We start from the raw sequence: 24,034 nt of genomic DNA, 5'->3' as shown, positions 1-24,034 counted from the left end.
AAACATGTAATGTGACATCAACAACTGAAAAAATGGGGATTGATAGAAGAGCAGAATTTTTTATATATTCTTAAAGTTAAGCTGGCATAAATTCAAGTTAAAGGACTATAATTTGAGGGGCTTTAAGGTAATTCCCACTGTAAATGCAAAGAAAAGAAGTATATAATATACACAAAAGGAAGTAAGAGAGGAATTTAAACATTTCACTACAAAAAATCAATTAAACATTGAGAACTTTGTCTAGATACTCATGTTGCAACAGAACAAAGGGTGGGGAAAAAATGTAATTGTAATGTATACATGTAAGGATAACTTGATCCCCTTGCTCTACAGTGGGAAAATGAAATAAAAAAAAAAAAAAACATAAAAGAAAATAGAAATGCAGGAGATGGGATGAAAAAGCTATAGAACATTTGTAAAACATATAGCAAAATACAGAAATAAATCCCTTCTTATCAGTAATTACTTTAAATGTCAGTGAATGAAACTCTCCAATCAAATAAAGAGATGGCAAAATGTATTTAAAAAATGTAATCCAGGAAAACCTGGTAGCCTGGCTAGCAGTTATGATTTGGCATTGTCACTGTTGTGGCTCAGGTTTGAACACTTGGTTGGGAATTTACACATGCCACAGGCGAGCCCCCTCCAAATAAAGATTTTTATGAAAAATATGGTAATTTTAATTAAAAACAGTAAATTCATTTTTGTCCCAATTCCACATTTTTCTTTTATCATTTATATATATATATATATATATATATATATATATATATATATACACACACACACACACACATTTTTTTTTTTCTACTGTACAGCATGGTGACCCAGTTACACATACATGTATGCACTCTTTTTTCTCGCATTATGTGTTCCATCATAAGTAACTAGACAGAGTTCCCAGTGCTACACAGCAGGATCCCATTGCTAATCCATCCCAAAGGCAACATTCTGCATCTATTTACCCCAAGTTCTCAGTATCTCCCACTCCCTCCCCTTCCCCCTTGGCAACCAAAAGTCTATTCTCCAAGTCCATGATTTTCTTTTCTGTGGAAAGGTTCATTTGTGCCTCATATATTAGATTCCAGATATAGGTGATATCATATGGTATTTGTCTTTCTCTTTCCAACTGACTTCACTCAGGACGAGAGTCTCTAGTTCCATCCATGTTGCTGCAAATGACATTATTTTGTTCTTTTTTATGGCCAAGTAGTATTCCATTGTGTATATATACCACCTCTTCCTAATCCAATCATCTATCAGTGGACATTTGGGTTAATTTCATGTCTTGGCTATTGTGCATGGTTCTGCAATGAACATGTGGGTGTATGTGTCTTTTTTAAGTAGCGTTTTGTCCGGATATATGCCCAAGAATGGGATTGTTGGGCCATATGGCAGTTCTATGTATAGTTTTCTAAGGTACCTCCATACTGTTCTCCATAGTGGCTGTACCAGCTTACATTCCCACCAACAGAGCAGGAGGGTTCCCTTTTCTCCACACCTCCTCCAGCATGTGTTATTTGTGGACTGCTTGATGATGGCCATTCTGACTGGTGTGAAGTAGTATCTCATGGTAGTTTTCATTTGCATTTCTCTAATAGTCAGTGATGTTGAGCATTGTTTCAAGTGCTTATTGGCCATCTGTGTATCTTCCTTGGAGAAATGTCTCTTCAGGTCCTTTGCCCATTTTTCCATTGGGTGGTTGGCTTTTTTGCTATTGAGTTGTATAAGGTGTTTGTATATTTCAGAGATTAGGCCCTTATCAGCTGCATCATTTCAAACTATTTTATCCCATTCTGTAAGTTGTCTTTTTATTTTCTTTTTGGTTTCCTTTGCTGTGCAAGAGCTTGTCAGTTTGATTAGGTCCCACTGGTTTATGTTTGTTTTTATTTCTGTTGCTTTGGGAGACTGACATGAGAAAACATTTGTAAGGTTGATGTCAGAGAATGTTTTGCCTATGTTCTCTTCCAGGAGTTTGATGGTGTCTTGTCTTATATTTAAATCTTTCTGCCATTTTGAGTTTATTTTGGTGCATGGTGTGAGGGTGTGTAGATAGAAAACCCTAAGGACTCAACCCAAAAACTACTTGAACTGATCAACAAATTCAGCAAAGTAGCAGTATATAAGGTTAACATTCAGAAATCAGTCACATTTCTGTATACTAATAATGAAATATTAGAAAAGGAATACAAAAATACAATACCTTTTAAAATTACACCCCAAAAAAATCAAATACCTGGGAATACACCTTACCAAGGAGGTAAAGGACTTATATGCTGGGAACTATAAAACATTAATCAAAGAAATTAAAGAAGATGTAAAGAAATGGAAAGATATTCCAAGCTCCTGGGTTGGAAAAATTAATATTGTAAAAATTGCCATACTACCCAAAGCAATCTACAGATTCAACGCAATCCCTATCAAATTACCATGACATTTTTTACACAACTAGAACAAACAATCCAAACATTTATATGGAACCACAGAAGACCCAGAATTGCCAGAGCAATTCTGAAGAACAAAAAACCAAGCACGAGGCATCTCTCTCCCAGACTTCAGGCAATATTACAAAGCCACAATCATCAAGACAGTGTGGTACTGGTACCAAAACAGACAGACAGACCAATGGAACAGAATAGAGAACCCAGAAATAAACCCAGACACCTTTGGTCAATTAATCTTTGACAAAGGAGGCAAGAATATAAAATGGGAAAAAGTCCTTTCAGGAAGCATTTCTGGGAAACCTGGACAGCTGCATGCAAATCAATGAAACTAGAATATACCCTCATACCATGTACCAATTCCACATTTTTCATATCACCTGAGATCTAAATCCAGTACCTTTGCAAGCTTCTTTTTTAAGCTATTTCTGAATAATAGATTCCACTTTCTATACAAAATATTGCCAATAACTCTGTAACCCTCTCCCCTGAAAAAAATCAAAATCTCAAAACTTGTTATATTAGTATCAAATTTCTCAATTTAGGAAAATTCTGCAAAGATATTCCTGGGTTCTTTTCTTTATATATATATATATATATATATATTTTTTTTTTTTTTTTTTTTTTTTTTTTTGGTCTTTTTGCCATTTCTTGGGCCGCTCCGGCGGCATATGGAGGTTCCCAGGCTAGGAGTCTAATCGGAGCTGTAGTTGCTAGCCTACACCACAGCCACAGCAACGCAGGATCCGAGCCACATCTGCGACCTGCACCACAGCTCAGGGCAACGCGGGATCCTTAACCCACTGAGCAAGGGCAGGGACGGAACCCGCAACCTCATGGTTCCTAGTCGGATTCATTAACCACTGCGCCACGACGGGAACGCCAACGTATTTTAATGGCACTGTTTCTAAGACTCAAGTTTTTTTTTCTACCTTCATCAGAAAGACCAAGATACTCTCCCAGATCCTCTGAATCAGAACCCCTGAAAAGAAAGGTCAGGAATATGCACCTTGAATAATCTTAGGGGATTCTCATGCCCTTTCTGCAATTTGAGAACCACCACTTGAGGGTATATGAAATAACCATATCTATTATTTAAACATAAAAACAAATACACAATCCATGAACTAATCTTTGCTAACAGTACCACCATTTTTCTGACTATATTGGTTCAATTCTCTAAATTCCTCATTGTCCAAATGATTCTTCCTTATCTGTCATTCTCTTTTATGGGTTTCATTCATACAGTGTTAGCCTCTTATCCAGAGCCTTGTACTTTCATTTAGCACTGTGAAAGCCTCCTAAATATTTAAACATCCTATTCATTATAGTCACTGAAGTTAACTTTATTTGAAACAAATTCCACTTTAATCTTCTAATTATCTAGATACAACTTTACCTATTGTTTATGGTGGTGATCCCCAAACTAGGGTTGAGAAAAAAATATCAAAGCTCTTTTGAATTTCCATAATAATAGTTGTAATATCTCCTCTTTCCTTTATAATGTTATAAATTTGAGTCTATGCAACTATACATCTTCTGAGTATTACTTAAGCTGCATCCCATAAGTCCCGGTAAAATGAATTTTCATTTTTATTTATCTCAAAGTATTTTGCTAACATCTTTTACAATTTCTTCTGTGAGCCATTCTTTATTTAGCAGTGTGTTAATTTCCACACATTTTTTAATTTCCAAATTTTCCTTATTCACCTAATTTCATTCATTTATGGTCAAAGAATATTATTTGTGTGATTTCAATCATTTTCAGTTTAATGACGTGTTTTACAGCCTAGGAATATGTTCTATACTAGAGAATATTCTTGAGAATAATGTGTATGTTGTTGTTTGGGGGTTCTGTGTTATACAAATGTCTATAAGATCTGGTTGGTTTATAATGTTGTTCAATTCTTTTTCCTTGCTGACCTTTTTTCTAATTGGTTAATCCATTATGGGAAGTAAAGTATTGAAGTACATAACTATTGTGTTTGAATTGTCTAATTCCCCCTCAAGTCTGTCAATTTTTGCTTTATGTTTGGGCTCTAGTATTAGATGCATATATGCTTGTAATTGTTTAGTTTTCTTGGTGGATTGGCACTTTTATCATTATAAGATGTCCATTTTTGTCTCAAGTAAAAAAAAAAAATCATTGTTTGTTTGCCTTATCTAATATTAGTAGTGTTATTTCAGTTAGCTTATAGTTATTCTTTGAATAAACTTTTTTTTTACATCCTTTTATGCTTCAGCTAGCTATGTATTTATACCTAATACTTATAATTATACCTTATACTTATACTCTTATGGACAGCATGTAGTTGAATCATGTTTTGCTTTTTTTGCTTTTTTATGCATGGTGCCAATCTGTATCTTCTAATTGGGACATTTAATCTATTATATTAATTGTGATGACTAAAAACATAGTATTTACCTATGCCATTTTGCTATTTGTCTTCTATATCTCTTACATCTTTTTTTGTTCCAGTATTGTTCCATTACTGCCTTATTTTTCATGTGTGCTGCTAAAATTCCTTTGTTGTGTATTTTACTGTAAATCTTTAAATTACGTAAACAATTTAAATTGTTAATTTTTTTTTTTTTTTTTTTTTTTTTGTCTTTTTGCCATTTCTTGGGCCGCCCCTGCAGTATATGGAGGTTCCCAGGCTAGGGGTCCAGTTGGAGCTGCAGCCACTGGCTTACGCCAGAGCCACAGCAACACAGGATCCGAGCCGCATCTGCGAACTACACCACAGCTCATGGCAACGCTGGATCCTTAAGCCACTGAGCAAGGCCAGGGATCGAATTCGCAACCTCATGGTTCCTAGTCGGATTTGTTAACCACTGCGCCAAGACGGGAACTCCTAAATTATTTTCTTAGTGGCTATTCTGAGTATTAAAATTGACATCTTAGGGAGTTCCCGTCGTGGCGCAGTGGTTAACGAATCCGACTAGGAACCATGAGGTTGCGGGTTCGGTTCCTGCCCTTGCTCAGTGGGTTAACGATCCGGCGTTGCCGTGAGCTGTGGTGTATGTAGGTTGCAGACGCGGCTCGGATCCCGCGTTGCTGTGGCTCTGGTGTAGGCCGGTGGCTACAGCTCCGATTCAACCCCTAGCCTGGGAACCTCCATATGCCGCGGGAGCTGCCCAAGAAATAGCAACAACAACAACAACAAAAAAGACAAAAGACAAAAAAAAAAAAAAAAAAAAAAATTGACATCTTAATTTATGGCAATCTAATTGTATTAATACCAACTTAATTATAGTAGTACATAAAAAACTTGCTCTTACAGAACTTTATTTTACCTTTCTTCTTTGCTCTTATTATCACGTTACATATATCTATTTTGTGTGTACACCAACATAGTTTCTTTTAAGTTGATAAGAAAAAGAAATGCTAGCAAAAAAATACTGTCTTTATATTTAACTATGTAGTATTTTTATCAGTTTTCTTTATTTCTTCATGTAGAGTGAGCTACTGTCTACTGTGCTTTCAGTTCAGCCTTAAGTCTCAATATTCTGGTATTTCTTATAGGGAAGATTTGCTGCTGATAAACTCTCTTATATTTTCTTTATCTGGGAATATCTTAATTTTTCATACTTTTTTGAAACACAGATTTCCTGTGTTTAGAATTATCAATGAACTTTTTTTTTTTTTTCAGTACTCTGAACATGTCATCCTATTATCTTCTGGTATAAGAAAACAGGTTATAATTTTTTTGAGAATCAGTTTCTATTAAAGTCATCTCTTTTTGTTATTTTTAAGTTTTTTCTTTTTTTTGGTCTGGGTCATTTGAAAGTTTGGGATGTGTTCAGTGGATTTCTTGTAGTTCTATACTTTTGGGGAGTTCAATTAGTTTCTTGGAGGTATAGATTGTTTTCCTCAAACTTAGAAGTTTTTGGACCATTACTTATTTATACATTCTTTCTGCCCTCCTCTGTTCTCTCCTTCTGGGACTCCTGTTGGGCATAAGTTGGTATATAGAATAGTACTTTATAGGCCTCTGAAACTCTCTTTGCTTTTCTCCATTCTTTTTTTTTTTCATTTTCTCACATTTGATGTTTTTCTCTCATCTTCTCATCATCTTAATTGACCTCTCTTCGAGTTTGCTTATTCTTTCTTCCTGTTTGAATCTTCATTGAACCCTACCAGTGAATTTTTACTTTCAGTTGTTATACTTTTTACCTCAAAATTTTTATTTGTTGTCTTTTTGGTAATTTCCATATTTTGTTGATATCTCTATTTTGTGAGATACCATTCCCATATTTTAATTCTTTATATATGGCTTCCTTCAGCTCTTTAAAAATATTTAAAATATCTATTTGAAAGCCTTGTCTAGATAAATCGATGTCCGGACTTCCTCAGAAACTTTTTTTCTGTTAATTTACTATCCCTTTGTATCCACTATTCATTCCTGTTTCTTTTTAGTCTCAGGATTTTTGTTAAAAACTTGGTATTTCAAAACAGTAATATGTGAAAACACTAGAAATCAGATTTCTTCCTTCCTCAGTGTTTGCTGAAGTTGCTGCTTGTTTTAGTTGTATTGATTTGTTTTCTAAATTTTCTGAACTAATACTCTAAAGTCGCTATTTGTCATGAATGGCCACTGAAGTCTATATTTAGTTTAATTGCTAGTTAGGGATTGGACAGAGGTTTTTTACACACTTGAAAGAAATAAATCTAGTCCTTGTTGAAGCACACTCTGCACATGTTAAATCATATCTTTAGTTCTCAACTCTGCTATTTCCAACTCAACCTGAACTTTCACTTTCTGCTTCTGCACAAATGCAAGGTCAATAATTAATTGAACTTAGAAAGAAAGAAATCTTACATATACTGTGATTTGCTGTACTGAGTATAACAACCTTGCAGGAATTCCTTAAATTTACATCTCAGCATTTCTGAAATCATGAATATCCAAGTAAAACTAATTCAATCCATGTAAATTTTTGTCTAAACAATATTTTAGTTCACCAGAAAATCCTATTTTGTATTGATCAGTTGAGATTTTATTGTGATTTTTTTCTTTTAGTTCATTCTCCAATTTAAACCTAAATTTAATCCTCCTAATAATTAGTCATAAAAGAAACAGTGATTGTCCACACTATGCAAGTTTTAATCTCCCTTAAAAAATCACCACATTTGGGGATAAAGCAATTTCTATTATAAGTCAAGAGCCAATTTTGGAATTTTAATTTCGCTTTTACTCTGAAGTATTTTTGACTCAGGTGTTCCTTGCCAGTCCAGCACCCACAGATATAATGGTATCACTCTTCTGTGAAGAAAGGCAATGGACACACACAGTAAATAATGAATCAAGGTGACATATGATTGGCTTAGTCTACTGGGGGTAATCAATAGCAGTGGCAATAATTCCACCATTGATAGTAATGATGGTAGGACCAGTGAAAAGGTTGGCAGTAGTCCTTGGATAACCTTTTTATACAGATCAGTATCCAAATCCTTACTTCTAGTAAACAAACTATAAATAAAGTGTGAGTAGAAGAGCTCTCCACCTAGCAACTGGGAAAATAAGCTCTGAAGAACAACACATATATTCAGAATTATTTGGATGGAGATAAGGAAAACAAAGAGAGTTATGGAAAAGTAGCTAAAATCAGAGCCATGGAAATCCTGTCTTATGACAGGCAGAGGCATTCATGCTTCTATTCTTACCAATCTTGTATGACTTAAGGAAACATCTTTATTTTTCTTCCTAATGGCAATAACAACATCAACTAACATTTATTGAGTGCTTTTTCCCAGGCGCTATTTTTCACATGCATAGATAAAATCCTCAAAACTCTTTTATAGAAAGGTATATTTTGATCAACCCCATTTTAAAGAGGAGCAATCTGAGATATCACCATAGTTAACTCCTTATATTTCTATAGGGTTTTACTCAAATCTCATCTTTTCATTCATATCCCGGTCATCCTATTTAATACTGCAATACCCCTTCTGTACTTTCAATCCCACTCATCATCTCTATTTTCCTCATATATTTTTAATAATAAATACATTTATTTATTACATTAATTGTTTATTGCCTGTCTCTGCTTCCTGCAAACCAGTGCTACAATGTGAGGAATCTGTCTTTATTGACAGAGAAACTCATTTATTGAAAGACAGAATAAACATAAAATAACTCTTCCTAAGCAATTCTCTTAGAAATCCTTCGAAATCTTCTCCCATGAGCCCACATGATATGTGGCTCATATTTTATTTGTAGGGCTTAAAACCACGTGTTTTAATTTATCTTTTTACATATTTCTATCCATAGACGTACCCCTCCCTAACCTCAAATATTTACCTCTCATCTTTGTATCCACGCATCTGGCATAGTAACTAACATATTGTCAGTCCCTCAGTTAATGAAATAAACAATGCCTGTTTCCTTTTATGTATGCCAAAACCCATACAGACTTAAGAGACTTATGATTATGTTCATAACAGCTTTTTAAAAATTTAATAGTCTAATCTCTACAACTGACTTATAATATGTGTGTAGTTCTAGACAGCGAGGGCTTGAAACAGAATTACTTGAATTTTCTTTACAGACAGCATTTTTAAGTAGAATATATCATCATATTTTGAAATCTGTCTAAAATCTGTAGGTAGTTGTGTTGTTATGTGTGTGACCTTTCAAAAGGGCTAGAAGCATTTGGTGGGAAGGGGTTGAAAGTAAAGTCAAATTCCATTCAATAGTTATTTTCAAGCATACTTCAAAATTGATCCCTTCTTCATTAAGAGATGTTTGGTCTGTCTTACATGTATCTGTCTCTCTGAAGACTATAAATCATACAAAGCAGCAATATCCATATTTTAGCAAAAGCAACTTAAAAAGGGTAACATAATCAGATTCTCATCATTTTTACTTTTGGCACAATTATCAGATAGGCACAGGAAGAATTAGAATGGCTTCTGTGAGATTTTTCAAGGAAAAATGAGCTAAGGATATAACATGTTATGTGCCCTTGGGCAAATCATGACCCTTCATTGCTTTCATGTCTCCAATAGCTCTTATTTAATTTTCACATATTTTCAGAATTATGTAATGGTGTCCAACCAACAATAAAATACCAGTAGAGTGAACAGTACAAGTTTTTCAATTGATTTTTCAGTTTTTTCTTAGATAGTTCTTTATGAGGTGATACAGAGAAACTACCAATAGGTAGATTAAATCCTATATTTTAAGTTGTTTTGCTTCCTCAATAAAAGTGTTTCTATTTATTTTTCTATACATTTCACTGAAACCAATTCTAAGGAAGAAAAATAGTCGTTTTAAAATTTACTTATACATAAAATCCCCAATAATTTCCAAAAAGCAAATCTTTGTTATTATAGATATTTTTAATTTAAAAAGATTTTTTTTCTATTTGATTGTAGAATGATAACTGAGAGTGTAAAATATTAGCAGATACAAACCAACAAGGATGGAATAGAGGATGCCTGGCCTATCTGATGGTGGTTGAATATTCTGGTCCTGGTCGATGGCTTGAATCAATGGGGTAACAATGATAGGATTCAGTTCTTCCTGGAAAAAAACAAATTCAGAGAGTTTAGTTCAGCTTCATTACCTCAGAGATTATTGACACTCAAATATTATAATTTGGACAGGTAGATAACTTTTGAGCTAGTAAACTCAGATTTCAAGATCTATAATTTAACATTAGACTATTTAATTTTGAATCTGAGAAAGGAATAAGGTGTCCTCAAAGCCAATCTCAAAACATAGTAACCTTCATACATAGGGCTTTATATCAAGAATTTTTCCTAAAAGAAAAGCAAGCAAGAATGATATCAATACATTTTGAATATTCCCTAAATAATTTAATCAAAAGAAGTATAAGGGTACCAAGTAGTTTTAGTCTTTGGCTTTAGATAAGATTTGTAAGAATCTTTATATTCTTTTCTTCTAAATTGATGGCTTAACGTTTCACGTAAACTGATTATTTTAAAATCTTTAAAATTTGATGCTTTAATTCAATAGAAATCAAAGCCCCAGCATTTCATGCTTCATATAGTTGAAATTAATTATATATCATGTAGGAATAATCATTTAACTTATAATTATCTGCAAGAATATTGTATTTAAAATTATAATACATCTCTATAAGTCAGCATTTCCCAGTATGATCCCCAGTGGTATCTGTTCTGCTATTAGGATTGGCAAACATAATTTTCTGTGAAAGTCCAGATAATAAATATACTTAGGCTTTGCCAGCCATGTACAGTCTTCTGCAGCCTTTCAACTCTGCCATTGAGACACAAACGCAAGAAGGAATGATTGTTGTCATAATAAAACTTTACAAAACAAGTGGTAAGGAGAACACAGTTTGCTGAACCCTGTGGTAGATTCTAACTGGTAAACTGAAAAGACAAACGTGTACTCTACTGAGATAAGCTTGGGAATCATCATATTTTTTCTTTGTCTTTCGTCTTTTTAGACCACACCTGTGGCATATGGAGGTTCCCAGGCTAGGGCTCCAATTGGAGCTGTAGTTGCCGGCCTACACCTCAGCCACAGCAACTTGGGATCCAAGCCATGTCGGCAACCTACACCATAGCTCACGGCAACACCAGATTCTAAACCCACTGAGCAAGGCCAGGGATGGAATCCATGTCCTCAGGGATACTAGTCAGGTTCGTTAACCACTGAGCCATGACAGGAACTCCCAAGAAACATCAAATTAAATCACATTTCAAACAGCTAATTTACTGTACTGCAGGTCTTTTCAGAGACCTAACTGTGCTAACATCCATAATGTCTATCCAAAAATGGGGTATTGTTTGCACATCTTTTAGAACCACCCATTAACATCTCCTTGAACTAATACTCTTAGAACACAGTTTGGAAAATACTGCTTTAAGTATTTGCAATACTCAGTCTAAATACATAAGTGGTAATTCTCAAGGGAAATAGAGTCTATCTCAATATCTCATTCACATTCTAAGGAATTGTTGCAATGTTCTTTTATATTATTTCTTTCTAAATAACATACCTTTGAAACATATCATGTACTTTTATACAAAATCAGTAGTTTCTAATCTCTGCAGAAATGTATAGCTGAGGCATTCTAACTTAAATAACACCAAAAAAGCAAAGACACTAATCCTCATGCACAAAACTTAATGTTGATTAAACTATGTTATTAATTTATATTAAATATATTACTAAGTTATGTCATATAAGTTTAATAATTAAAGATAATAATTGACCAATAATTTAGAGCCCTCATACATCTTAGGGGCTCTTTCCAGTTCATAATCTTTAATGGGTTCTCAGTCATCTAAATGTTATCAGTATTTTCCTAAAAATAAAGAGTCTTTTGTAGGGATAGTTACTCATATTCTATTTGCTTCTTTAATTGTGGATTCAGAATCATTAAAATGTAAAATCAGTATCAAAATCACTACATTAAACCCAAATGACCACTGCTTTCATACAATAAAAAATACAGCACTCTTAAATTCTGCCCTCTACTCCATTTCTTTCTCTCCATTTTGCTTTCTACTATCCACCTCAAACTTTTTATCTTCCCCTCCCCCCATGACGTAGCGTCCCAAAAGTCAGTTTACTACTTGTGTAATACCTGTATTCTTCCCTAAACAGGAAAAAAAAATGAGATTCTTCCATGTATATGTTTGAATACAGAAATTGAACATATAAGGGTTGATCAGCTCTTCCTAGCCTTTTTGCAAAGAAGTCTGATTGTATCAGCTAAAGCTGGCTTACAGCTCAATTATTTTAGTCTTAGCTCAGCTAATTAACTCTGCCATAGCTTTTCCAAAAGTATGGCTCTACTTGGACCTTGAGAAGGCATTTCAAATATCAGGATTTTCTGCAATCCCTTCCTACTTCCCATGCCCAGGGAAATATAACAAGAGATATTAAGGTTTTGATTTTTTGAACTCTCTTTGCTACTCACCTAGAATTTTAAAAAATTAAATATGAGCTCTTCTGAGGAGATTATGACATTTAAGGACCATGACCTGTTGATTAACTTCACTCTGCTTATTTTCACAGAGCTGCTATATAACCAACACATAAGTGGTTTTGATTTTGGTAATGAGTCATGGAGTTTAAAATCGTTCTATATTATCTGAAGTTGCTGGAAGATGAAATAGAGTTTTACTAACTTAAAGTTCTATGAACAAAAGGAAAGTCAAAAATAACACAACAAAATCAAGAGGGAAGAAGTGCTAATTAAATTTCTCATCTTTCATAGTTGGTTGTTAGTAAATGTACAGTGAGAACTGAGAAACAAAAAGAAACGAGTATGCTGTTCAGAATTGCACTGGTAAATCATCAGAAGAATTAAAAATGGATATAGCAAAATGTAAATATCTCAGGTGTGTGGGTCTGGAGGTAAGGGTGGGTGGGATGAAAGATATTTATTTAAAGCCATTCAGTCCTGTTTGACTACGCAGTTACCAAACCCTGTACTATTTTTAATATTATAAAGAAATAGGTAAATTGGACTAGTGAGAATAAAATAAAATATACCCTCTTGGTACAAGCTTCAATAAGTTTTTGGAAAATTGAGAGAAATGTGGCTGTTTCAGATAACTCATTAGACCTGAACTCCTGTCATGTAAAACTAGAAACTTAAGAAAAATTATTTTCTTGTGCTATCATTAGTAAGTTTGTCATAAAAATCTAGCTTTAAAAGTAAAAAGAGACGATGGCCGTCCCCTGGTGGCGCAGCAGAAGCAAATCCGACTAGGAACCATGAGGTTGCAGGTTTGATCCCTGGCCTCACTCAGGGGGTTAAGGATCCGGCTTTGCTCTGAGCTATGGTGTAGGTGGTAGAAAGGGCTTGGATCTGATGTTGCTGCGGCTGTGGCATAGCCCAGAAGCTGTAGCTCCAATTGGAACTCTAGCCTGGGAATCTCCACATGCCACTAGTGCAGCCCTAAAAAGCAAAAAAAAAAAATAAATAAATAAATAAATAAAAGGAAAAAAAGATGAATTCTCAAATATGACCCACAAGATTATCTACAGAATAGACAGTGGTCTTTGAAACTTTTTTTTTTTTTTTCTTTTTTCTTTTTTAGGGCCTCACCCACAACATATGGAAGTTCCCAGGCTATGGGTTAAATCAGAGCTGTAGCTACCAGCCTAGCCATAGGCCTAGCAAAGCAGGATCCAAGCCACATCTATGACCTACACCGAAGCTCAGAGCAATGACAGATCCTTTAACCCACTGAGTAAGGCCAGGGATCAAACACACTTCCTCATGGATGATAGGTTCGTTACCACTGAGCCATAACGGGAACTGCAGTCTTTGAATCTTGAGAGTTTTCTTTTTTTTTATCCTGAGAATTTTTAGCAGTAGTAAAATACAGCATCAAAGGATACTATTTTTTTTTTTTTTTAGGGTTACAGCATTAAATGTTTAATATATTTTTATAAAGATAAGGAAAACTTGTCAGAGTTAGAAAATTATGTATATATTCAATAGAAGAAGAAACATAATATCCATCATTTTTTTAACTTATACCCAAATCTCTATGGTAGATATAGTCAGGCATGGGAAGGTACATATATATAAATTGTTATACAAAAACTTAGTGTGTATATATATATATATATATTACACAACAAAAACCCAGAGGGAAACAAATCCTTAGAATAAGTAAGAATTTTGTAGAAAGAACATGTACTCTTTTAGAAGATTTGGCAAATATTATATATTGGATACATTTTTATGAGTTTGTATTGGATGGAATTATCAAACTTGGTAAAAGAGCACTACTCTCAAGTAGACTTTGCAGTACCCATAAATAAGAAAATACTCCAGAAGTGGCTAATGACAGGACAATTGTTGACATTTTTGTGAAAAAAACAAGCAATTCAGAGGTGTATTTCTTTTGAAGGACAGATTGTCTTCAAATAAAAAGTAATTGATCCTCCTTATTGCTCTCTATCCACTCATTTCTCTTAGCTGCTGATTTTATTATTTAAATTATAGAGAAAGAATATGCTGAGGAAATTAGAAATGCAACCATGACTCAAATAAACTTGTGTATCCTTAGGAAAGGATCAACTATTCCTCTATCATGGTACAATTGCCATATTTACCTCTTTTCTTAAAATTTTTTTGCTTGGGGGTGGAAAATATCTTATTGGGATTTATTCCCTACAGCCTAGTGCCTAACAGCTTTCAACATATTTTCTTAATCAAGTTGGATTCAGACAGAAATTCCACCCAAATATTGGAAAGCTCTTTGGCACCTTGTCTCTAAAGAAAATCTCTTTTCTCTGTACTCTCGTTTGTCTTTAAGTAGTCATGTCTCTGAAACACTGCTCAAGCTCATGAGTGTATGTTAAAAGTGCAAAGGATAGCAGACTGGCATTTCATGACTGTTTGAACCATCAGAGCTAAGTTTCCAGACATATTTAGTAATGGTAATTTATCTCTAAAATGAATTAGGTCCATGTTAAAAAGATATGTATTTTGAAGATAATCATAGAAATTATTAAACAAAATGATTGCCTCCAAAATTCTGTGTGACTTAATGATTATAAAACACAAGAATATTCCACTAGAGAGAACACGCTTCAAATTCATTAGCTTTTCTGGAGAGGTGTCTTCTCCTGAATTAATCTAAGGCAATGTTTCTGTGCTTAACTGTTACCTTCTTCTGAGAAGATTATGGTAGGCAATTAGAGTTTTAAGGCAAGGTTAGTTACTCTTTCTACAACCTCACTACCAGACTGAAATCAAGTTTTAATACATATTTTGTTACATACACAAAATAAATAAAAATGCATTAGCAAGCAATCATAAAAGAAGGTTAATAAACCTGTTTTGCAGGTTGATGGAAGTACCTGATCTTTGTTCTTTCTGGTGTTTAAATTAATACCTTGCAAAAAACAAAAAAATAAAAAAGTACATTCAAGGGAAACACTGAGATTTCACAGGTAGGATACATTCATCATTTTAGGAAGCATCAGATAAAAAAAAAAAGTCATAGTCCGTGAAACTATAGGATTCAGCCTATGATATCAACCTGAAAGTTAAAAAGGCACATAATTCATTTGGTTCTTAAATCTGTATCATAAATGGGTAGATTGTCTTAAAAATAATTTTAGCCAGTCTTTACATCTTAAATAATTTTTATTTCACTAACGGAAACCAATTATCTATTATTTATCAAACAAGTCAATGGAGCAAAACATTTAAATACTAAACACCTATATTTGATATTTAGAAGACTAATTAGTAAAAACTTTAACCTTGGTTGAGATACAGATAATAGTCTGTTTAAATTCTAAATATTCTTCAACTCAACATTTGAATTATGTCTTCATATGAGTAGTATACACATAATATTACACTGAAACTGCTAAAGTGTTTTAAATTAAATTAAGACAGTACAGCAATCTCCAGCAGGGATCTATAGAAAGACTTCCCTGTTGTGGTAGAAAAAATAAAAACAATTATATTCAGAGACAACCCTGTAAAGGTAAACTGAGCTCATAGAATGACTTGTATCTCTGGCATATTATATTAGCTTATTATAATTCTTTATTTTGACTGATTCTAATATTCACCCTTCTATATATGTAATGCTAGGTTCATCATTGCTTAATTTGTGGTCTATATTTTAATTAATAATTTTACAGCATTTAGAAAAAGGATAATTGTGTTAAAATAGTAAAAACTTCATCAACTAAAAATATTACTAGCACTGATAATTGATTTGAAATTATAGCAAACTCTATAATTTAATACTTAAATAATTGAACTAATTTATCATTAAATTACTTTTGTTAAATTTTATGTTTTCTTTATATTTAGGAAATTCTTTTCCAAATCCTTTTTAAAAACCCACTTAAGGAGTTCCCACCATGGCTCAGTGGTTTACAAACCCGACTAGTATCCATGAGGATGTGGGTTAAATCCCCGACCTCGCTCAGTGGATTAAGGATCCAGCATTGCCATGAGCTGTGGTGTTGGTCGCAGACGCTGCTCAGTTCTGGGGTTGCTGTGGCTGTGGCTGTGGCTGGCAGCTACAGCTCCAATTCAACCCCTAGTCTAGACCCTCCATATGCCGCAGGTATGGCCCTAAAAAGCAAAAAAAAAAAAAAAAAAAAAACGACAAAAAAAAAAAACCCACTTAATAGCCAATTGATGTTTAAAATCTATTATATTCTCCTTTTAGTAAAAAAAATAAATAAATTTCGACTACATAAAAGAAAATTTACTACACAATTGTCAATAACAATTTGTTATTGTCAATTTGTGCACATTGTTATTTTCATGTCATATTATATTGGAGGTATACTATTTTCTCAGAAGCTTTTGAAAATATGTAGGCATATTCTTGTCTGTTTCTATATGTTAGATGACACAGAAAGGAAAAATGAATCTAACATGCTCACACATGCTCTCACATAGACATTATTTTATATATATATATATATATATATACACATATATACACTTAACGTATTCCCCTAAGAAGCCAAACTACCATTTCTCTCTCTTTTTTTTTTTTTTTTTTTGTCTTTTTGCCATTTCTGCGCCGCTCCCGCGGCACATGGAGGTTCCCAGGCTAGGGGTCCAATCGGAGTTATAGCCACCGGCCTTCGCCAGAGCCACAGCAACGAGGGATCCAAGCCGCGTCTGCAACCTACACCACAGCCCACGGCAACACTGGATCGTCAACCCACTGACCAAGGGCAGGGATCGAACCCGCAACCTCATGGTTCCTCGTCAGATTCTCTAACCACTGCGCCACGACGGGAACTCCCAAACTACCATTTCTATTTTTCTTTGATAAGTTTTGCTTTCTGCAAGTGGCAAAACTATCAAACTGCTTGAAAAACTGTCAGATATTCTGAAATATTCTCTTCCTTGTGAACATTTAGAAAATGTAGTATTTGGGTGGGTGGCAAGGGCCAAGCCAATTATTTTGAACTTTCTATGTTATCCTAGAAGAAACACAAGTGAAACATTCACATACATCTTTGAAGCTTATATACTACAAGATATAAGATGTCTGGTTCTTTTTAAAGTCTTCCAAACAGTTTTGATAATTTTCCTCTCTAGAATGAGGGAGAGAGCTAGGGGCATGCATGCGAAATACTCATAGCCTTGACACATGAAAACCACATCAGCTTCTGCCTGATCACTGGAACTTTATGTCTCATATTCAAACAGACAAACAAAAACGTCTCAAGGGAAAAAAAAACTAACAAACGACAAAACAAAAAAAACTTGTTTTGTTATTTCTATGCATCCTAATATGTATCTGACAATTTTTCAGATGTATTTTTACCTGAATATATCTGAAATGTATATATTTATATATAAACTGTGATTTACTGTTCTATTCAAAGTATGCATTTAGATATTTTTTCAATCGCATATTTAACCTTGATATATGTCTTTTTTGTCACTTAAATGTTTTGAAAACATATCCCACCCTGGCTTGCATTTAGACCCTATTAATACTGTCTCACTGAAGTTCCTCATTTTAATATGGTGCTATTTATTCATTTCTCTTTTCATTTACACTTGGCTGTTTCCTCTACCTGCACACATACTCTGACCACCTGAGGTATAGTTGATACTTTTCTCTTATTCATATCTATCCAGAGAATATTGTGCTCATCCATATCAAAATTTATTGAACATTCCTGATGACTGTACATCTGAGTTTCACTGCCCATACTTTCCTGAGAACAAGGTAAGGCTGATTTGCTTTCATCTGAAGCACCAGAAACTTACATGGCACACAGATACTCAAGGACTGTTGAATAAAGGGTTTCTCAGGTCTAGATTATTTAGAGTATTCTTGGCCCCCACAGATCCTGGCCTTTCTCTCCGGTTTCTGTGGGACATACAAATACACACACTGATATTTTATGAGTATCTTTTTGTTGTTGTTGTTGTCTTTTCAGGGCTGCACCTGCAGAATATGGAAGTTTCCAGGCTAGAGTCAAATTGGAGCTACAGCTGCAGCCTACACCACAACCACAGCAACTCAGAGTCCAAGCCCTGTCTGCAACCTATACCACAGCTCACAGCAATGCAAGATCCCTAACCCAGTGAGAAAGGTCAGGGATCGAATCCATGTCCTCATGGATACTAGTGGGGTTCGTTAACCACTGAGCCATGACAGGAATTCCTTTTATGAGTGTATTTTTATAACTAAGATCTTTATGCTCATGAAGTTAACTTCACCCAACTGGAGGAGAAAATAATGTGGCCACCAGAGTGGATCAAAATGCACAGATATGGGCTCAAAGTTCTTCTCTGAGACAACCTTCTGAGTGTTACAATAGGTAGTCTCTTACATATGCCAGTAGATTGAGTGGTGAACACCTGTATCCTACAACAAAACATGACAAACTTACTAGTGAGTTTTCAATAAAATATTTAATCCCCCAGAGCTTGAATCCTAATTTCCAAATGAGCTAATTTCTACATTTCATGAGAATTTATGAAATAATGTATATAATATAGTATCATGCTTAATGCTTAATATATGGAAATTATTATAATTAGTATTATTGAAATTGTTATTATAAATTGTATAACATTTACATTAAATTTTTTTTCAAGTTATAAGCAGAGAATGAGATGGAAATTTTTTTTAATTTTAAGCTGGAAGCTTATATAGAACCAGATCTTGTACATTTTCCTGAAAACATATACTGACTTGAATCTTGAAGGTTGTATTTAGGATTGCAAAATTGATCAAATGTTTCAAGGAATTAAGGGGGACCATCCATCATTACTATTTAATTTTGAACAGAGATTCAGATGTAAAACCTACAATTATTTAATGATTATACTTTAACACAATTTTAAGATAGTATATCAGGGAGTTGAGTATTAACTTAAAATGAACACTTCATTTTACTTTATTAAAAAGAAGTGTCAGTGAAATTCTTTTTCTATAGACTCAGATACATTGCAGTTTCACATAGCAATTTAAACACTCATTCCCTACCCTTTGATTTATCATAAGGTAGCGAAATTTATGATAACTCCGCAATTTATAAAGATCAATGCACTGAGCACCTGGAGCAAAGAACTCTATTAATTGTCCAAGTAGTATAAAAAAATTAGATAAGAGTTACAGAACTATGAAAGAGCTCACAGTCATGAGGATGGGGACTTAAGAGTACATGAACACAAGTGAATTTAGAAAAAAAAATATAAAGTCATCTATCAATGAATATTAAAGGAGAGCTGTGGTAGAAAACTCACATGATCAAGTATTGTGATTGAATTATTCAAAATAACAAGAATCAAAGATACTTAAACATGTGAAGCTTGAATAAAGCAAATTTTGATCCATGTATCAAAGATGAGATTAATAGAGACAAAAAAATATGCTTGCATTTGATAGAGGCTGGGATTAGGGAATTTAAAAAAATATGCATATACACCAGTGATGATAAATAGTTACATAGATATACAGGTAGGTAGATTGATTGTAGGGATTTTTTGAGGAGAATCATTAAAATGCCTTATAAACATTGCAGTTTAATTTTCATATAGTTGGCAACAGAAAATTTCTACAGGTGAAGAGCAATTTTTTTTTAACTAGTGTATCTTGTAGGTACAGAAAAATATAAAGAAAAATATTTTAAGCTCTACAACCCCATAGTAACTATGGTTATTAACTAATATTTTGAGGTATTTATTATCTCTGCATCTAGCATCTATCTGTCTGTTTACACAGTGGTATCTACCACTTGACAAATATAAATTTTGTTGATGATTTTTACCTCACATTATATTAAAACTAATGTTCTAAGCCAATGAATCTGCTTTGAAAACACAATTTGCAGTAATGTGCAATCTTAACTATGTTATAATTAGGCTGTATAGTTGTGTATTTAAGATGCTTACATTATTTTGACAACATATATAATGTATTGATTACTGTGCTGTGTCTTTAATCATATTCATAAGTTAAATGTCTGAATGTGGAATTTCTGGATGAAAGAATGAGAGCATGTTGAACTCTTTCGTACATATTGCCAATGACTTTCCAGAAAGATGGTAATGATTTATTTCCTCAGTAGTATGTGAGTGTTTATAACAATATATACTTGTTGATATGAGGGTGATATATATCTGAAATATTGCTAAATAAGGTTTAACTTTGCGTTTCTTTAGTTGATACCACAATTTAATTGATATATTTATCTGTTTCTTCTATTCATTAACTTTGCCTGTTTTCTTTTCTAAATTTAGTATTTTAAAATTTTATTTCTATGGCATATGTGCATAGCATAAAAATCAACACTGCCATCAGCATTAAAAAATATTTTCAGTATGTTATTTGCCTTTTAATATTATCTGGTTTTGACAATGAGGACTTTGGCACTCTTATGTACTCAAATATATCCATTTTTCCCTATTTGATTTCTTTTATTGATTTGATTTCTTTCTCTTTATTCTTTCACTGTCTCAAAGTTATATAAACGCTGAATTATATTTACTTTCATGTATTATGGTTCCAACATTTTAAATTTAATGCTTCAATTGATCAAGAAAGTTAATAATAAAGACAATATTCACCAAGCTGTGGCTGGAATTTTAAACTATTTTTTTTAACAGAAGTATAACTGGTTCTAAAAGCTTTGATATATTCTTTTTCTCTGCCTTAAATGGACATCTGCATAAAATTTAATCACCTTTAAAAACCTAATGATAGTTTTTTTCTGTTATATCCTATTAACTGTTTTAAAATCTTAATTTATCTATGTTTACAATGATTTAAAATAAAAATTGAGATATCCTCTATTACATAAGAATAACAAAGTTTAAAATTGTGTGTGCATGTGTGTGTCTAAATTAGATACTAAAAAAAAATGAATTAAAATAAGGAATTAGGCTCCAAATAATCTAGATTTATAAAGAAGTAGCAACAAAACTGGTGGAGACAAAGGTGATGAAATGCTAAATAAGAAAAATACCATCAAATTGCATTGTTTAATGTCTCTAATTTGTCACAAATCTACCTATCAGTCCCAAACACATACAAACACACACACTGCAAAACTGCTGCCCTCAATAAAATTTTAGAATGAGAACTATATTACAATATTTTCATTCATAATTTAGAGCTGGAAAAAAGAATAAGAATTTTTTTTAATTAAGTGGAATTAATTCAGTATTTTATATTAATATTAATGATATTTAATAGACCTTTATATAATAATATGAAAATTATTGCATTTTTCTGCATCTCTTTGAATATGTCTTATAATACCAAACTAACACAAGCCAGTCTTTACATTCAGCATAGTAAAACACTACTACTAAGAGTAATAATAACAATAATATATTTCACTCAGCATATTGACTGGCACATTGCAGATGTTTTGTGAACATTGAAAACTGGGAGAATTCTGTGGCAGTAGTGAATCACATCTTTTATTGATTTACAGTTCTATATAATACATATTACAGACCATATAATAATTGTCCTATAAAATACACTGTATGAAGTAACAACATTTTTATAGTGTCATTTCTGAACTTTGCCAGAAAAATGAACAATGAGCTATAGTAGCATTTAACTTCTGTATTTATTGCCCTTGTTTCAAATTCTACTGTTAAAGATGGTACTGTGGATCTGAAGTTATAACAGAAACTCGCATTTTAATCAAAAGGAATTTTATAATCAGATGCCTCAATGAAGACGGATACATCTGCTGTAGAATGTTTATTATTAAGTATAATAATTTAGAGCGTTGTTTAGATATTTGAGGCCTGTATATTCCTTTCTGCAAGCTATTGTCAAATGTTCTCAAGAATATCAATATTTTATTAATTAAAAGCAGATATATGAATTGTTTTGATGGCTTGTGAATATGAACCAGTGAAGAATAAATATTAGTGATTAGTGACTTAATTTTATATATGTAATATTTGAAATAATTGTGTCATTTTACCATGTTTATATTAAAATATTCATGATTAATTTATGCTACAAATTAAATAATATAAATACATTTTCCTTTTCATAAGTGGTTTGAAAAAGATTGTTTTAGTACTTTTTACCTGGATTTTAGATATAAATATTGTATTTTTAATTTAATAGGCCATATAGAACATTTAATACTAGCTCGAGAAAGATGTTAATGGTATTTTCTAGTTATATTTAATCCGATATATTGAAAATTTTAAACATAGAATCAATTTGTGCATCAGCTTTATGAAAGTGTACTGGTGGTAACTATACATGCATTATCATTTTGCTTTGTAAAAACATTCCTGAAATAAAATGAGGAACATAAGTCATTTTGCAAGACCAGTATCATTTTATACATATTAAAGACTGAACTTATCCTACTGGATGTTGATTTTCAACTTTTTATGTTTCTTCAACTTTTTATGTGTTTCTTGTTATTGAAAACTGGGTGAAGAAAAAGAAGCATTTCTTGTTACAACTGATACCCAATGTCTCATCTTAATGTTATTCCGTATGACTAATATAGCAAGAACTTGTAAAGCTTACTCGAGTCTCCTCTTGACAAAGAAAATTTATGAAAAAACACTAACATGGAAATGTACATCAGCATATACTAGTACTATAAGGTTCATTTTTGATAGTCTTGGTAGGATTGTGTCTGTCTCACTAAATAGTATAAGACACTTGTCAGTACATGTATAAAATAACAGCCAAAGGCATGGTTTCCCATGCACTTACCCAGCTCCCACAGATAGCTTCTGAATCACAAACAGAATGAGACTTCCTCAAAACTAAATTAAATGTCATTAGTGACACTTAAATTCCTGGCATACTGAAGGACCTTGGGAAAATGTGGCTCTTTGTGGAAGCACAACTAAAACATTCAGTTTTAATGTTTGAAAAGGTATGACCTGGGCTTTTTTTCAGAGTTCTATTTTGTCCTTGCAATAAAGGCTACTACTTTAAACCACAACAGGGGAGCTGTTGATAACTGGATGCTGATGCCTGCAGGGCACTGATAGATGCTTCATAAATCTTTTCCAAATGGCATTCTTGATATTTGCCCACAGGGTCTCTGGAAGCATTTGCTAAACTTTTCAATTTTCCTTTAGAAGTTCAATGTAATAGTTTTTGTTGTTGTTTTTTTTCCCCTCTCTCATTCCTGCTTTGGTAGCAAGAATGTCTTCCATGTAGGATGTACCTATTTCCCACCACTGACATTATTGTAAGCATGGATAACATTCTATTTGTATAAGAAGCACTTGATTAAAAAAAAAAAAAAAAAAAAAAAAAAAGGGAGTTTCTGTCGTGGTGCAGTGGTTAACGAATCCGACTAGGAACCATGAGGTTGCGGGTTCGGTCCCTGCTCTTGCTCAGTGGGTTAACGATCCAGCGTTGCCGGGAGCTGTGGTGTAGGTTGCAGACGTGGCTCGGATCCCGCGTTGCTGTGGCTCTGGCGTAGGCTGGAGGCTACAGCTCCGATTCGACCCCTAGCCTGGGAACCTCCATATGCCATGGGAGCAGCCCAAAGAAATAGCAAAAAAAAAAAGTACACAGATATTGGGCTTGACTTCAGAAAATGTAATCATGGTATGTAAGGATAGCTTTAGGTAACATGCATTTTGAAAAAGCTCCACAGGAAATT

At 33.3% G+C, this 24,034-nt stretch overlaps 1 protein-coding gene across 34 annotated transcripts in view; it reads right to left on the bottom strand.

Moving 5' to 3' along the window:
• The window catches only part of PCDH15 (protocadherin related 15), a 1,617,506-nt gene that overhangs the window by 326,956 nt on the left and 1,266,516 nt on the right, over nucleotides 1-24,034 (bottom strand). For all 34 annotated transcript variants that reach the window (XR_014827612.1, XR_014827610.1, XR_014827605.1 and 31 more), the window contains one exon: nucleotides 9,862-9,970. Coding sequence is in view for 13 of the 34 variants with exons in the window: in XM_084996683.1 (XP_084852809.1) it covers nucleotides 9,862-9,970 (109 nt within the window). In the remaining 21 variants the exon portion in view is untranslated. The remainder of the gene's footprint in view (nucleotides 1-9,861; nucleotides 9,971-24,034) is intronic.

Source organism: Sus scrofa, chromosome 14, assembly GCF_054392235.1.
Source record: "Sus scrofa isolate SSC_HxYL_T2T_F1_AM1 chromosome 14, Sscrofa_HxYL_maternal_Yorkshire_Landrace_v2.0, whole genome shotgun sequence".
In the NCBI taxonomy this organism is placed as follows: domain Eukaryota; kingdom Metazoa; phylum Chordata; class Mammalia; order Artiodactyla; family Suidae; genus Sus; species Sus scrofa.
The sequence above is the reverse complement of the archived record's forward strand: the minus strand, read 5'-3'. Positions and strand labels throughout refer to the sequence as shown.